This window comes from Xenopus tropicalis, chromosome 1, assembly GCF_000004195.4.
Source record: "Xenopus tropicalis strain Nigerian chromosome 1, UCB_Xtro_10.0, whole genome shotgun sequence".
Taxonomy (NCBI): Eukaryota; Metazoa; Chordata; class Amphibia; order Anura; family Pipidae; genus Xenopus; species Xenopus tropicalis.
This window is the reverse complement of record NC_030677.2, coordinates 207,064,867-207,079,686: the sequence shown is the minus strand read 5'-3', so window position 1 is coordinate 207,079,686 and position 14,820 is coordinate 207,064,867. Positions and strand designations below refer to the sequence as shown.

At 41.9% G+C, this 14,820-nt stretch overlaps 1 protein-coding gene across 3 annotated transcripts in view; it reads left to right on the top strand.

The window, feature by feature from the left end:
• Positions 1 to 13,708, top strand: part of slc14a2 (solute carrier family 14 (urea transporter), member 2) — a 32,313-nt gene extending 18,605 nt beyond the window's left edge. For 2 of the 3 annotated variants that reach the window (XM_031894938.1, XM_031894939.1), the window contains exons 4-9: positions 102 to 230; positions 1,091 to 1,283; positions 3,618 to 3,765; positions 4,683 to 4,817; positions 6,637 to 6,686; positions 8,584 to 9,802. In XM_031894938.1, the coding sequence (XP_031750798.1) occupies positions 102 to 230; positions 1,091 to 1,283; positions 3,618 to 3,765; positions 4,683 to 4,817; positions 6,637 to 6,686; positions 8,584 to 8,766 (838 nt within the window). In that variant the 3' untranslated portion in view covers positions 8,767 to 9,802. Of the gene's footprint in view, positions 1 to 101; positions 231 to 1,090; positions 1,284 to 3,617; positions 3,766 to 4,682; positions 4,818 to 6,636; positions 6,687 to 8,583; positions 9,803 to 13,562 lie in introns of those variants that run through there. The other variant, XR_004220804.1, reaches the window with a different exon arrangement.
• The last annotated feature ends 1,112 nt before the right edge of the window (positions 13,709 to 14,820 follow it).

The following is a 14,820-nucleotide window of genomic DNA, read 5'->3' as shown; positions in this document are numbered from 1 at the left end:
AAAATAGATTTTGCTCCGTAATTGCACCAGAATGAACCAAAATAATTTGGGCTGCTGGGATACAATTTCCTCTGTTAATTATTTTATTCTCTGAACTGCAGATCAGCGATCGCTGCCGGACTCCATGGCTACAATGGCATCTTAGTGGGTTTGCTCATGGCCGTCTTCTCTGCCAAGGGAAATTGGTACTGGTGGCTTCTTCTTCCAGTTTCTGTCATGTCCATGACCTGGTAAGCCCCATCATTAAATCCTAAGGCATTCTGGGAAATAAGTACTAATAAAATAATGGGGCCCCAAATCATTAATTGCTCAAGCAATCATCCCAACTGGCAGCAAGTTCAGACCTCCCAATAGGTTCTTGACTTTCCAATTGCTACTTGTATACTAATATATATGATCATCGCATTGTAATGAATATGACATAGACATTGATATTCTGAGACATTTTTCAATTGGTCTTCATTTTTTATTTTTTATAGTTTTTCAGTTATTTAGCTTTTTGTTCAGCAGTTCGCCTTTTGGTATTTTAGTGGCTATCTGGTTGCTAGGGTCTTATTTACCCTAGCAACCAGGCAGCGGTATAGACGAGAAATGGGAATAGGAATTGTAGAGGGCCTACATGGAAATTTAAGTAATAAGAAGCAACAATAATAATAAAATTATAAAATCAATTTTTGGCTGCCGGGGTCAGTGACCCCCATTTGAAAGCTGGAAAGTGCCATATCTTCGTTTGATGCCCAGTGTATTTGAAATAAATACAGAGTACCCGATCTGTCTGTGATAGAGCAGAGAGAATGGGCTAAATTACCAAATATATCTATCAACCAATCAATCAGCTATTGGCTTAGAACAGTTGAAAACAGATAGACTGATAAAAGAAAATCACTGATTGGCCACATTGAGGTTGTAGTATTTAGACACTACTATACCTATGGTGGCAAGGATTTCTCAGTGTCTCCTTCCTATGAAGCAATGGTGTGCCAACAGTTGTTTTTATTTGGCTAAAGCGGTTACTCAAGGCCAGTCTTTCTTACCCTTTCAACTCTGTAAACTGCCATAAACTATAACTTGTTGCTTTTTCTCTCCCCAGCCCAGTCTTGTCAAGCGCCTTGGCTTCAATCTTCAAAAAATGGGACCTGCCCGTATTTACCTTGCCCTTTAATATCGCCGTCTGCGTGTATTTGGCTGCTACGGGGCCCTACAACGTGTTCTTTCCTACTGCCATGTTTGAGCCCATTGCGTCTGTCCCAAACATAACCTGGTCTGAAATCGATGTCCCCTTGGTAAGTGGCTTAATTATATCCGCCGGCATATCAGTCTAATGGGCTGAAATTGAAAAATAAGCCCATAAATCAAGTGAACTGCTCTCTTACTTATCAATAAGGTAAATTTGGTTGAATAAAAAACTCTTAATAAATACCAGACATTCAAGTTTTTGAAACATTATTCGAATTAGAGTTTCTTCAGCGCAAAATAACTTGAATCACTTGAATTATCTTTTACTATGATGTAGAGAGTGCTATTCTGAGACAGGTTGTAGTTGGTCAGTTTTTGAATTACAGGTATGGGATCTGTTATCCGGAAACCCGTTATCCAGAAAGCCTGTCTCCCATAGACTCCATTTTAATGAAATAATGTAGATTTTTAAAACTGATTTCCTTTTTCTCTGTAATAATAAAACAGTCCCTGTACTTGATCCCAACTAAGATATAATTACCCCTTATTGGGGCAGAACAGCCCTATTGGGTTTATTTCATGGTTAAATGATTCCCTTTTCTCTGTAATAATAAAACAGTACCTGTACTTGATCCCAACTAAGATATAATTACCCCTTATTGGGGGCAGAACAGCCCTATTGGGTTTATTTCATGGTTAAATGATTCCCTTTTCTCTGTAATAATAAAACAGTACCTGTACTTGATCCAACTAAGATATAATTACCCCTTATTGGGGCAGAACAGCCCTATTGGGTTTATTTAATGGTTAAATGATTCCCTTTTCTCTGTAATAATAAAACAGTACCTGTACTTGATCCCAACTAAGATATAATTACCCCTTATTGGGGCAGAACAGCCCTATTGGGTTTATTTCATGGTTAAATGATTCCCTTTTCTCTGATCAAATATGTTGTACGTTGTATTTGGGATCAAGTACAGCTTCTGTTTTATTATCACAGAGAAAAGGGAATCATTTAACCATTAAATAAACCCAATAGGGCTGTTCTGCCCCCAATAAGGGGTAATTATATCTTAGTTGGGATCAAGTACAGGTACTGTTTTATTATCACAGAGAAAAGGGAATCATTTAACCATTAAATAAACCCAATAGGGCTGTTCTGCCCCCAATAAGGGGTAATTATATCTTAGTTGGGATCAAGTACAGGTACTGTTTTATTATTACAGAGAAAAGGGAATCATTTAACCATGAAATAAACCCCAATAGGGCTGTTCTGCCCCAATAAGGGGTAATTATATCTTAGTTGGGATCAAGTACAGGTACTGTTTTATTATTACAGAGAAAAGGGAATCATTTAACCATGAAATAAACCCAATAGGGCTGTTCTGCCCCCAATAAGGGGTAATTATATCTTAGTTGGGATCAAGTACAGGTACTGTTTTATTATTACAGAGAAAAGGGAATCATTTAACCATGAAATAAACCCAATAGGGCTGTTCTGCCCCAATAAGGGGTAATTATATCTTAGTTGGGATCAAGTACAGGTACTGTTTTATTATTACAGAGAAAAGGGAATCATTTAACCATTAAATAAACCCAATAGGGCTGTTCTGCCCCCAATAAGGGGTAATTATATCTTAGTTGGGATCAAGTACAGGTACTGTTTTATAATTACAGAGAAAAGGGAATCATTTAACCATTAAATAAACCCAATAGGGCTGTTCTGCCCCCAATAAGGGGTAATTATATCTTAGTTGGGATCAAGTACAGGTACTGTTTTATTATTACAGAGAAAAGGGAATCATTTAACCATTAAATAAACCCAATAGGGCTGTTCTGCCCCCAATAAGGGGTAATTATATCTTAGTTGGGATCAAGTACAGGTACTGTTTTATTATTACAGAGAAAAAGGAAATCAGTTTTAAAATTAAAAAAAATTTGATTAGAATGGAGTCTATGGGAGATGGGCTTTCTGTAATTCGGAGCTTTCTGGATAATGGGTTTCTGGATAAGTATATACTTAATATAATTTGTAAGTGCACAGAGCTATAGTTTTTGGGCGTAGGGGTCAGTTGAAAGCTGGCAAAATGTAGAAGTAGAAGGCAAATAGTTTGAAAACTATAAAAAATAAATAATGAAGACCAATTGCAAAATTACTAGGAATAGGACATTGTATAACATAATAAAAGTGAATGTAAAGGTGAAACAGTTCAGAAGTCCAACCTGCCCTCATTCTAGGAATTGTTAAACAGCCGCAGTTTAGTTGAATGGGCAGCGATGTTTCCCTTTGTATTTTTACTATAGAAATTCTTGTATAATCTCCATTCCTGCGCCGCCCGAGGTGAGAGAGTTTGTGTAGCGATAAGCAATAAAGTGACACTCTTTGGCACCCAATTGTAAAGGCATCAGATAACACCACTTTGTCAATATTTTTCTTGCAGCTCTTAAAGTCTATTCCGGTCGGTGTTGGGCAGGTTTATGGCTGCGACAACGCATGGACCGGGGGGATGTTCCTGGCGGCTTTGTTCTTATCGTCCCCCATTATTTGCCTGCACGCGGCTATCGGGTCGGCTTTGGGGACCGTGGCAGGTAACAATGGCTTCTCCCTATTCAGACTCACTGTAACCACAACACGCGCCTCTTATCGGCCACTTACTTCACCGCTAACGATAAAAACAATATCCCGAATGCGCATAGAATGGCGCTAATGGGCTTATTTAGCCATTTTCGAGTTTGCGAATTCGAGTTTGTTTGTTTTTTTTGTTTTTTTAAATCTCAAATTCTTTTTTACATGAAAAGTCAATTCCAGATAAATTTGTAGTTAAATAAATGGGTAATTAACACATGGGGACATCCCAAAATACTCCAAACTATAAATCTTAAATAAACAAGGGACTTAATGACCCCCAGAGGTAATAAACACATTAGAGATTACTTGGCCACAATGAATCATAACAATGCATATCCTCATAAGTTCAACTGCACTTTTCCAGTTTTCAAATGGGGGTCACTGACCCCGGCAGCCAAAAACTATTGCTCTGTGAGGCTCCAGTTCTATTGTTATTGTTACTTTTTATGACTTATCTTTCTATTCAGCCCCTCTGCTATTTATATATCAGTCACTCTATCAAACCACTTCCTGGTTACGAAGGTAAATTGGACCCTAGCAACCATATAACCTATGCTGAAACTCTAAACTTGAGAGTTGAGGAACAAAAAGCAAATTAATTAAAAAACTACAAATAATAAAAAATGAAGACCAATTGCAAATTGTCTCAGAATATTACTGAGGCCCCAGCGGGGGGGAGCAGTGAGCGGGCTGGGGTTCAAGTAGGGAGAGGTATGTGCTGGGCCCTTCCAAACATTTTTTTGTAGGGGGGCCCAGCACACCCTAGTTACGCCACTGGAGTGCACCAACAGCTCTAATACACAACATCCAACTATAAGATGAGTTATTTGACAATTGAACTAAATCCTAATTTATTTATTTTTTTTTTGCTTTTCAGGGTTGAGTCTGTCAGCGCCATTTCAGAACATTTACTTTGGGCTGTGGGGTTACAACTCCGTTCTGGCCTGCATTGCAATCGGAGGCATGTTTTACGCCCTGACTTGGCAGACCCACTTGCTGGCGATCTCGTGTGGTAGGTACCTCAGTACTGTATTTATCCTAGTACAGATGTATGAATCCCTTATCCGGAATCCATTATCCAGAAAGTTTCAAATTACAGAAAGGCCATCTCCAATAGACTCCATTATAAGCAAATAATTCTAATTTTTAAAAATGATTTCCCTTTTCTCTGTAATAATAAACCAGTACCTGTACTTGATCCCAACTAAGATATAATTACCCCTTATTGGGGGCAGAACAGCCCTATTGGGTTTATTTAATGGTTAAATGATTCCCTTTTCTCTGTAATAATAAAACAGTACCTGTACTTGATCCCAACTAAGATATAATTACCCCTTATTGGGGCAGAACAGCCCTATTGGGTTTATTTCATGGTTAAATGATTCCCTTTTCTCTGTAATAATAAAACAGTACCTGTACTTGATCCCAACTAAGATATAATTACCCCTTATTGGGGCAGAACAGCCCTATTGGGTTTATTTAATGGTTAAATGATTCCCTTTTCTCTGTAATAATAAAACAGTACCTGTACTTGATCCCAACTAAGATATAATTACCCCTTATTGGGGCAGAACAGCCCTATTGGGTTTATTTCATGGTTAAATGATTCCCTTTTCTCTGTAATAATAAAACAGTACCTGTACTTGATCCCAACTAAGATATAATTACCCCTTATTGGGGCAGAACAGCCCTATTGGGTTTATTTCATGGTTAAATGATTCCCTTTTCTCTGTAATAATAAAACAGTACCTGTACTTGATCCCAACTAAGATATAATTACCCCTTATTGGGGCAGAACAGCCCTATTGGGTTTATTTAATGGTTAAATGATTCCCTTTCTCTGTAATAATAAAACAGTACCTGTACTTGATCCCAACTAAGATATAATTACCCCCTTATTGGGGCAGAACAGCCCTATTGGGTTTATTTCATGGTTAAATGATTCCTTTTCTCTGTAATAATAAAACAGTACCTGTACTTGATCCCAACTAAGATATAATTACCCCTTATTGGGGCAGAACAGCCCTATTGGGTTATTTCATGGTTAAATGATTCCCTTTTCTCTGTAATAATAAAACAGTACCTGTACTTGATCCCAACTAAGATATAATTACCCCTTATTGGGGGCAGAACAGCCCTATTGGGTTTATTTCATGGTTAAATGATTCCCTTTTCTCTGTAATAATAAAACAGTACCTGTACTTGATCCCAACTAAGATATAATTACCCCTTATTGGGGGCAGAACAGCCCTATTGGGTTTAAATTATGTTAATATGATTTTTTAGTCAACTTAATGTATGGAGTTCCAAATTATGGAAAGATCCCTTATCCGGAAAGCCCCAGGTCCTGAGCATTCTGGATAATAGGTCCCATACCTGTACCAGGGAATTATATCATGTGGTGCTATATGATTATCTCAGTTGACTTTCAGTAGCCCAAAGCCATCATATCTCCCATGGCTAAATGTTTTTATTTGCCATATTGTGCATCAGCCTATTAAGATCTACCCACTATATAAAAGTTACATTTTATGATAATTGAAAATGTCCCCAGACAGCCATTCAAGTGGGCTTGAGGGGGAAATGCATATCATAACCTGTGTGAGAGCTGCGATTGGCTACTCAAATCCTATTGAGCTTTCATGAACCAGAAAGGATCTATGGGCAGCTCCAATAAAGTAGCCCAAAGGCACATACAGTATATTACTATTATATAGTACCCTGTATGCCCCCTATATGTCTACATTGGGCTCTAACTGTAATGCATTGTACTCTGGCAACTTAATACTCTATTCTTATTGGTTTTCCATTCTCACTTCTTCCATTTGCAGCTCTGTTCTGTGCATACCTTGGGGCGGCCATTGCCAATATGATGAGCGTGGTAAGTATTTTATGTTAAAAGTAGAGATAATGTCTTCTGCCTTGTTAAATGCTTGAGGTTGTTAAGGGACAAGTGGCTCCTCTTTACCAAGGGGCAATTATAGAGGCAAATCGACCCAGATCCAACTGGAAGACACCGTGCCGCATATAAACCTAAACATATGAACAGTTGAAGATTAACTACTGTAAATGGTAATAGCACTAGGGTAAAGTTGGGTTAGATGTTACAAACATACGAGACATAACTGGCACCAAAGCACAAAGCAAGCGGCACGTTCCGGTAGCGAATGGAGCAAAGTGGTTCCAGGTTATATGGATACAAAAATGTCAAGTATTATCTTCATATGTCGTGATACCTTTGGCCTCATTGGCAACTCGAGTGATAAGAACTCTATAAATGACTTGCACACTATCCACGGTCACACCATCATAGCCAGAACTGAGAGGGAAATCTTACTACATCAACAGTCTAAAGAGACTACAGCTACTAAGTTATCCATCAGGATATAATAAAGACACAACTCTCACCATATCATTCAATGAGGCACCAAAGAAGGAATTTACAGTACTTTTCTCTGTACGGCTTAAGAAGGGAGATTCTCTTACTGCTATCTTCTATGGTTCAAATCTACTTTTTGGTTGTTGAACATTTAATATAATATTCTGTGATATTAAGATGTAGATCAAATTGTAGACCCAATCATTAAAGCTGTAGTCCAGTGATATCCAACCGTTGCTCCCCAACCCCTTGGATGTTGCTCTCAGTGCCCCCAAACCAGGGAGTTATTTTTGAATTCCTGACTTGGGGGCAAGTTTTGGTTGAATAAAAACAAGATTTCCTACCAAATAAAGCCCCTGTAAGCTGATAGGGTGCATAGAGGCCCCTAATAGCCAATCACAGCCCTTATTTGGCTCCTCCATGAACTTTTATGGTGCTTGTGTTGCTCCCCAAGTCTTTTTAGATTTGACTGTGGCTCCCGAGTAAGAAAGGTTGGGGACCCCTGCTGTAGTCCCTTCTCTGAAACACTATATACAGTTACCTGTCATGGAGCCCATTGGACTAGAGAATGTAGGGCTTATTTATAAATAAAAGAGCAAAGTCCAAAGCACTAGTATCAATACAAAATTGAGTGCATTAATGCTATATACAGAGGTACCTGTGCCCATAGATGCACCTAGCAATGCACCCATTCAGACTGCTCTAATCAACTGTAGACTAGGGTCCCCCAGAAGTGGTCCCCCTGGTGGGTGGGGCATGAACACAACTGACCCTGAGCAAAGTGAATTAGAAGCAATTGGCTATGGTTGTTGTTGACAATGATGCTGGAATTCTGTGGGAAATGCTGTATTTCTACATAAGCCCATATATAAGTGCATCATCTCTATTGGAGGAAACATTTGTACAGTCCTGTCATAACAATGACTAAAGGTCCCCATACACGGGCAGATCCACTCGCTTGGCGATGTCGCCAAGTGAGCGAATCTTCTCCCGATATCCCCCACCTACGGGTGGGCAATATCGGGAGAATCCAGGATAATTTGATTGTTTGGCCCTGGGGCCAACACTGTCAGGGTGCAATAAGTGGTAACAAAAGGCTCAGTGGTGTAACTTGACGCCCCACTTTCCCCCCAGCATAAAAGTCTTCAGAGGGGCCCAGTGCACACCTAAACCTAAGTAACAATCACTAGAAACTCATTTTATAGGAACTGCCCTTTGATATGTTTGAGTAGCTAAAATATGATGATGTCCATCATTGTGGAGTTCATCAGGTCCTTCCATGGTTTGGTCAGGGTTGGATTATTGTTACTCTTCCAACCAAATGTAAAAATTCTTACAAATGCTAACATCCATCAGCCTCCTTCCCAGGAATGACCAAATATACATTTCTTCTTTGTAGGTCCGACTGCCTTCATGCACTTGGCCGTTTTGTTTGTCGGCGCTCACCTTCTTGTTAATGACCACAAATAACCGTGCTATTTACAAACTACCCCTGTGTAAAGTCACCTACCCTGAGGCAAACAGGCACTATTATCTCAACCTGCAAAAGGAGAAGAAAGAAACCGGAGACACCAAGGTTTAGAATGAAGAACCCTCCCTGCTGGGCTTGACTTATCTTCTAGGAAGTCCTTTGACTCCCAACCATGAACATATACTGTATTTTGGGAGAACATTTAGCACTTGCGTTCCACCATGGACAGTCAGTGATGGAACTTGCTTCAAAGACTATAACCAGTGCACACAGGGACAACCATAAAGCTCATCCACGGGATAATAGGGGACCTTCTGTGAAGGACCTTAATATTTGACATGAAGTCAATAAGGAAATATACAATATGTATCCATGGTGTAAACATTCACTAACAAGTTAAATCCAAGTGGTTTTTGGACTATTTATGGTTCTAGCTCCCCACTTGGATGTACAATAGTTGGTCAAGTTCCCCTTACCTAATAGCTTACAGGTATTAGAAACCATTGTTGTCTAAAGAGAAGTGTATTTGTAAGGAAAGGGTCTCCACTCCAGGAATGGAAATGACATACTCTGTATTGTGAGTCCCAGCATGCAATGGTTGAAACGATGAGCAGTTACAGATGGAGTAGTTATGGATGGAGCAGTTACAGATGGAGTAGTTATGGATGGAGCAGTTACAGATGGAGTAGTTATGGATGGAGCAGTTACAGATGGAGTAGTTATGGATGGAGCAGTTACAGATGGAGCAAATTTAATCTAGAAAGTTCCATTACCTACATTGTTAATTGGCTGGCACGTCAATAGAAATTCCATTCAAGGTTGGAATTTAACTGTGAATTGGAAAATAATACGGGCCCTGATGCTGACTTTAGGCTAAATGTTAGAAATTAAAGAAGTATTATTTTTTAAGCACCTTGAGAAACATTTTTTTCATATATATATATTTTTTTTTTTAGCTTTCTTCATTAGTATGATGTACTCATGGAATATAGCGAGTGTAGGTAAATATAGGTTATATTACTATTATATCTCTAGGACAGGAACATGAGCAATACAATTGCTGGCGTTCGATCCGGTGAATTATACAAATACTAAAACAAATGTCTAGAAATTACATCAAAATTAAATTCCCTTTAAGCAAATATGGCACAACCTTGTTTGTTGTTTTATTCCGGCGCTCGAGTACAAAGGGTTTTTACTTTGCGGAACTGGAAGCTGCGGAATGTTCTCCTCAGGCCGAGCAGAAAGATTCCGGGGCCATAAGAACAAATAGTCACGCCGAGGGCAAGGTGCAGTTGAGTTCGGGTATAAAGGTATGGTGGAAAGGAAATATTTTGTCACAAGGAAACACAGGGTACCGCGAGTGGAAAAATACCAGATACAACACTTTACTATAAGGCTACTACACCTTCACATTCCTCTGAATTGTGCTTAGTACAGGAGAATATCTACACTTATATATACCCCAAATAGGGCGCATCATTGGCCTTCAGGCTGGACCACTGCTTTGGGGCTCCCTAGGTCAAGGGGCACCACGATTTGGGAACCAACAATGCCCCCCCCCCCCCAGCATTAAAAAATTCAGAGGGGCCCAGTGCACTTTGATTCCAACCTGGAACTTTCCACCTGCTTTCCCCGCTCCCTGGCCACAGGTAGGAGAGTGGCCAAGGTGGAATGATTTCTATTGGCTTATTATACAGCTATTATACAGCTATAAAGCTACCCCCCCCCCCCGTGTGACTTTATAGTTACCCCAATGAAAAAGCTGCATGTAATAAACTGACTATACCACCCCCTTGCGCTTGACTCCACAAAATTTGTTTTTATTCTTTGATCAAAGTTGAAGACGTAAGTAAAATCTCTGTGTTCGGTATTCGACATTCTGGGAAGTCTTCCCATTAGGAATGCTCTCTCCTGATTGGATGAAAACAATGAATGAATGAAGTAAACACATTTTTTTCAAGACATTCCCCAATGGAAAATGAACAGAAGGGTTCCAGGAATACAGTATCTAGGAGAATAAACAGGCATACTATACAAATCATACGCTGAAAGGCCTTCAGGCTGGAACCATCGCCCCCCAGACCCTCTATGGAGGCCCCAAGGCTGTGGCCTTGGCCTCCATAGAGGGTCTGGGGGCAATGGTTCTAGCCTGAAGGCCTTTCAGCATATGATTTGTATAGTATGCCTGTACTAGTGTTACAATCATGTTATGATATACAGTCATTGCACTAAACAGGCTTATAGAGCCATATGAGGCATTGGCTGCCACCTACAGTAAAGATGGCGGTTAGAGAGGCCTGGGCAGAGGATTTGTTAGAGAGACCCCTGTAGCAAGTGCTGCCTCTACTAACTAACCATAATGAGACTTGAACTAGTATGTAAGCCCCCTGTAAAAAAACAGAAACTCTCCGAACAGCTTTAGGCCAGTGGCACAATGTTCCCATCCAAGAAGGTCCCTAAGCAGCATTGGTTTCATTATACAGTAACTATTGTACCGCAAGTTGCACTCCCGCGACCGGGGGACCTCCGTTTGAACCCCCAGTTTCACACATTCAGCAAATTGTCTTGGGCGATTGCCAACAACCCTCTCTGCTTCTCCAGAAATTGCCACTTGCAGCAGTAAGGTGTGCGGGGGCGGAGTGGAGATATTGATCTTAGATGACAAGTTAGGCCAATGGGTGACTGAAACTATGAGGAAAGGCTCGACATGATGGGTTATTGACACGGAGAAGAGGAGCTTTAAAAAGGAGATGTTTAACAGGTAGAAGAATGTGCACATTTAATACAAGATCTGAGTAAATATCAATATTTAAGCCATGGTAGGACAGGGTCGGGGGACAGGAGGACATGTTATTTATAGAGACTGGAGAGAAGGGGGTTTCACCATCAGAACAGGCCAATATTAATTATATAGAGTGTTAGGGTTCCTGGCCGCAGACTCTAAGGGGCACATTTACTAATCCACAAATGCTCTGAATGCGTCCGAATGCCTTTTTTTCATAATGATCGTATTTTTGGCGACAATTTCGTACCTTGTGCGACTTTTTCGTTGCTTCCGCGACTTTTTCGTACTTTGCCACAAAACTTGCGCAACAAAATCGTATCATTCAAGCTTGGGTATGGTGACTTTCCTTGGGCCGGGTTGGAGCTGCAGAGTGCCATTGAGCCCTATGGGAGGCTTTCCTTGGGCCGGGTTGGAGCTGCAGAGTGCCATTGAGCCCTATGGGAGACTTTCCTTGGGCCGGGTTGGAGCTGCAGAGTGCCATTGAGCCCTATGGGAGACTTTCCTTGGGTCGGGTTGGAGCTGCAGAGTGCCATTGAGCCCTATGGGAGGCTTTCCTTGGGCCGGGTTGGAGCTGCAGAGTGCCATTGAGCCCTATGGGAGACTTTCCTTGGGCCGGGTTGGAGCTGCAGAGTGCCATTGAGCCCTATGGGAGACTTTCCTTGGGCCGGGTTGGAGCTGCAGAGTGCCATTGAGCCCTATGGGAGACTTTCCTTGGGCCGGGTTGGAGCTGCAGAGTGCCATTGAGCCCTATGGGAGACTTTCCTTGGGCCGGGTTGGAGCTGCAGAGTGCCATTGAGCCCTATGGGAGACTTTCCTTGGGCCGGGTTGGAGCTGCAGAGTGCCATTGAGCCCTATGGGAGACTTTCCTTGGGCCGGGTTGGAGCTGCAGAGTGCCATTGAGCCCTATGGGAGACTTTCCTTGGGCCGGGTTGGAGCTGCAGAGTGCCATTGAGCCCTATAGGAGACTTTCCTTGGGCCGGGTTGGAGCTGCAGAGTGCCATTGAGCCCTATGGGAGACTTTCCTTGGGCCGGGCTGGAGCTGCAGAGTGCCATTGAGCCCTATGGGAGACTTTCCTTGGGCCAGGTTGGAGCTGCAGAGTGCCATTGAGCCCTATGGGAGACTTTCCTTGGGCCGGGTTGGAGCTGCAGAGTGCCATTGAGCCCTATGGGTTACTTTCCTTGGGCCGGGTTGGAGCTGCAGAGTGCCATTGAGCCCTATGGGAGGCTTTTCCTCATTCAAGCTTGGGTATGGTGACTTTCCTTGGGCCAGGTTGGAGCTGCAGAGTGCCATTGAGCCCTATGGGAGACTTTCCTTGGGCCGGGTCGGAGCTGCAGAGTGCCATTGAGCCCTATGGGAGACTTTCCTTGGGCCGGGTTGGAGCTGCAGAGTGCCATTGAGCCCTATGGGAGGCTTTCCTTGGGCCAGGTTGGAGCTGCAGAGTGCCATTGAGCCCTATGGGAGGCTTTCCTTGGGCAGGGTTGGAGCTGCAGAGTGCCATTGAGCCCTATGGGAGACTTTCCTTGGGCCAGGTTGGAGCTGCAGAGTGCCATTGAGCCCTATGGGAGACTTTCCTTGGGGCAGGTTGGAGCTGCAGAGTGCCATTGAGCCCTATGGGAGACTTTCCTTGTGCTGGGTTGGAGCTGCAGAGTGCCATTGAGCCCTATGGGAGACTTTCCTTGGGCCGGGTTGGAGCTGCAGAGTGCCATTGAGCAGTTGAGCAGTTACAGATTGAGTAGTTATAGATGGAGCAGTTATGGATCGAGTAGTTATGGATGGAGTAGTTATGGATGGAGCAGTTATGGATGGAGCAGTTATGGATGGAGCAGTTACAGATGGAGTAGTTATGGATGGAGCAGTTACAGATGGAGCAAATTTAATCTAGAAAGTTCCATTACCTACATTGTTAATTGGCTGGCAGTAGAAATTCCATTCAAGGTTGGAATTTAACTGTGAATTGGAAAATAATACGGGCCCTGATGCTGACTTTAGGCTAAATGTTATAAATGAAAAAAGTATTATTTTTTAAGCACCTTGAGAAACATTTTTTTCATATATATATATTTTTTTTAAGCTTTCGTCATTAGTATGATGTAGTATATAATACTATAGCGAGTGTAGGTAAATATAGGTTATATTACTATTATATCTCTAGGACAGGAACATGAGCAATACAATTGCTGGCGTTCGATCCGGTGAATTATACAAATACTAAAACAAATGTCTAGAAATTACATCAAAATTAAATTCCCTTTAAGCAAATATGGCACAACCTTGTTTGTTGTTTTATTCCGGCGCTCGAGTACAGAGGATTTTTACTTTGCGGAACTGGAAGCTGCGGAATGTTCTCCTCAGGCCGAGCAGAAAGATTCCGGGGCCATAAGAACAAATAGTCACGCCGAGGGCAAGGTGCGGTTGAGTTCGGGTATAAAGGTATGATGGAAAGGAAATATTTTGTCTCAAGGAAACACGGGGTACCGCGAGTGGAAAAATACCAGATACAACACTTTACTATAAGGCTACTACACCTTCACATTCCTCTGAATTGTGCTTAGTACAGGAGAATATCTACACTTATATATACCCCAAATAGGGCGCATCATTGGCCTTCAGGCTGGACCACTGCTTTGGGGCTCCCTAGGTCAAGGGGCACCACGATTTGGGAACCAACAATGTCAGGGTGCAATAAGGGGTAACAAAAGGCTCAGTGGTGTAACTTGACGTGCTGGGCCCCCCCAGCATAAAAGTCTTCAGAGGGGCCCAGTGCACATTGATTCCTGCCTGGAACTTTCCACCTGCTTTCCCCGCTCCCTGGCCATAGGTAGGAGAGTGGCTAAGGTAGGAGGATTTCTATTGGCTTATTATACAGCTATAAAGGAAGCAGACCCTGCAGTGCAGGCTCCCCATCCTCTATGCCCCCCACGTGACTTTATAGTTACCCCAATGAAAAAGCTGCATATAATAAACTGACTATACCACCCCCTTGCGCTTGACTCCACAAAATTTGTTTTTATTCTTTGATCAAAGTTGAAGATATAAGTAAAATCTCTGTGTTCGGTATTCGACATTCTGGGAAGTCTTCACATTAGGAATGCTCTCTCCTGATTGGATGAAAACAATGAATCAGAAGTGAACAAATTTTTTTCAATGGAAAATGAAATATAACAGAAGGGTTCCAGGAATATCTAGGAGAATAAACAGGCATACTATACAAATCATATGCTGAAAGGTCTTCTGGCTGGAACCATCGCCCCCCCAGACCCTCTATGGAGGCCCCAAGGCTGTTTCTGTAAAACAACAGAAACTCTCTGAACAGCTTTAGGCCAGTGGCACAATGTTCCCATCCAAGAAGGTCCCTAAACAGCATTGGTTTCATTAT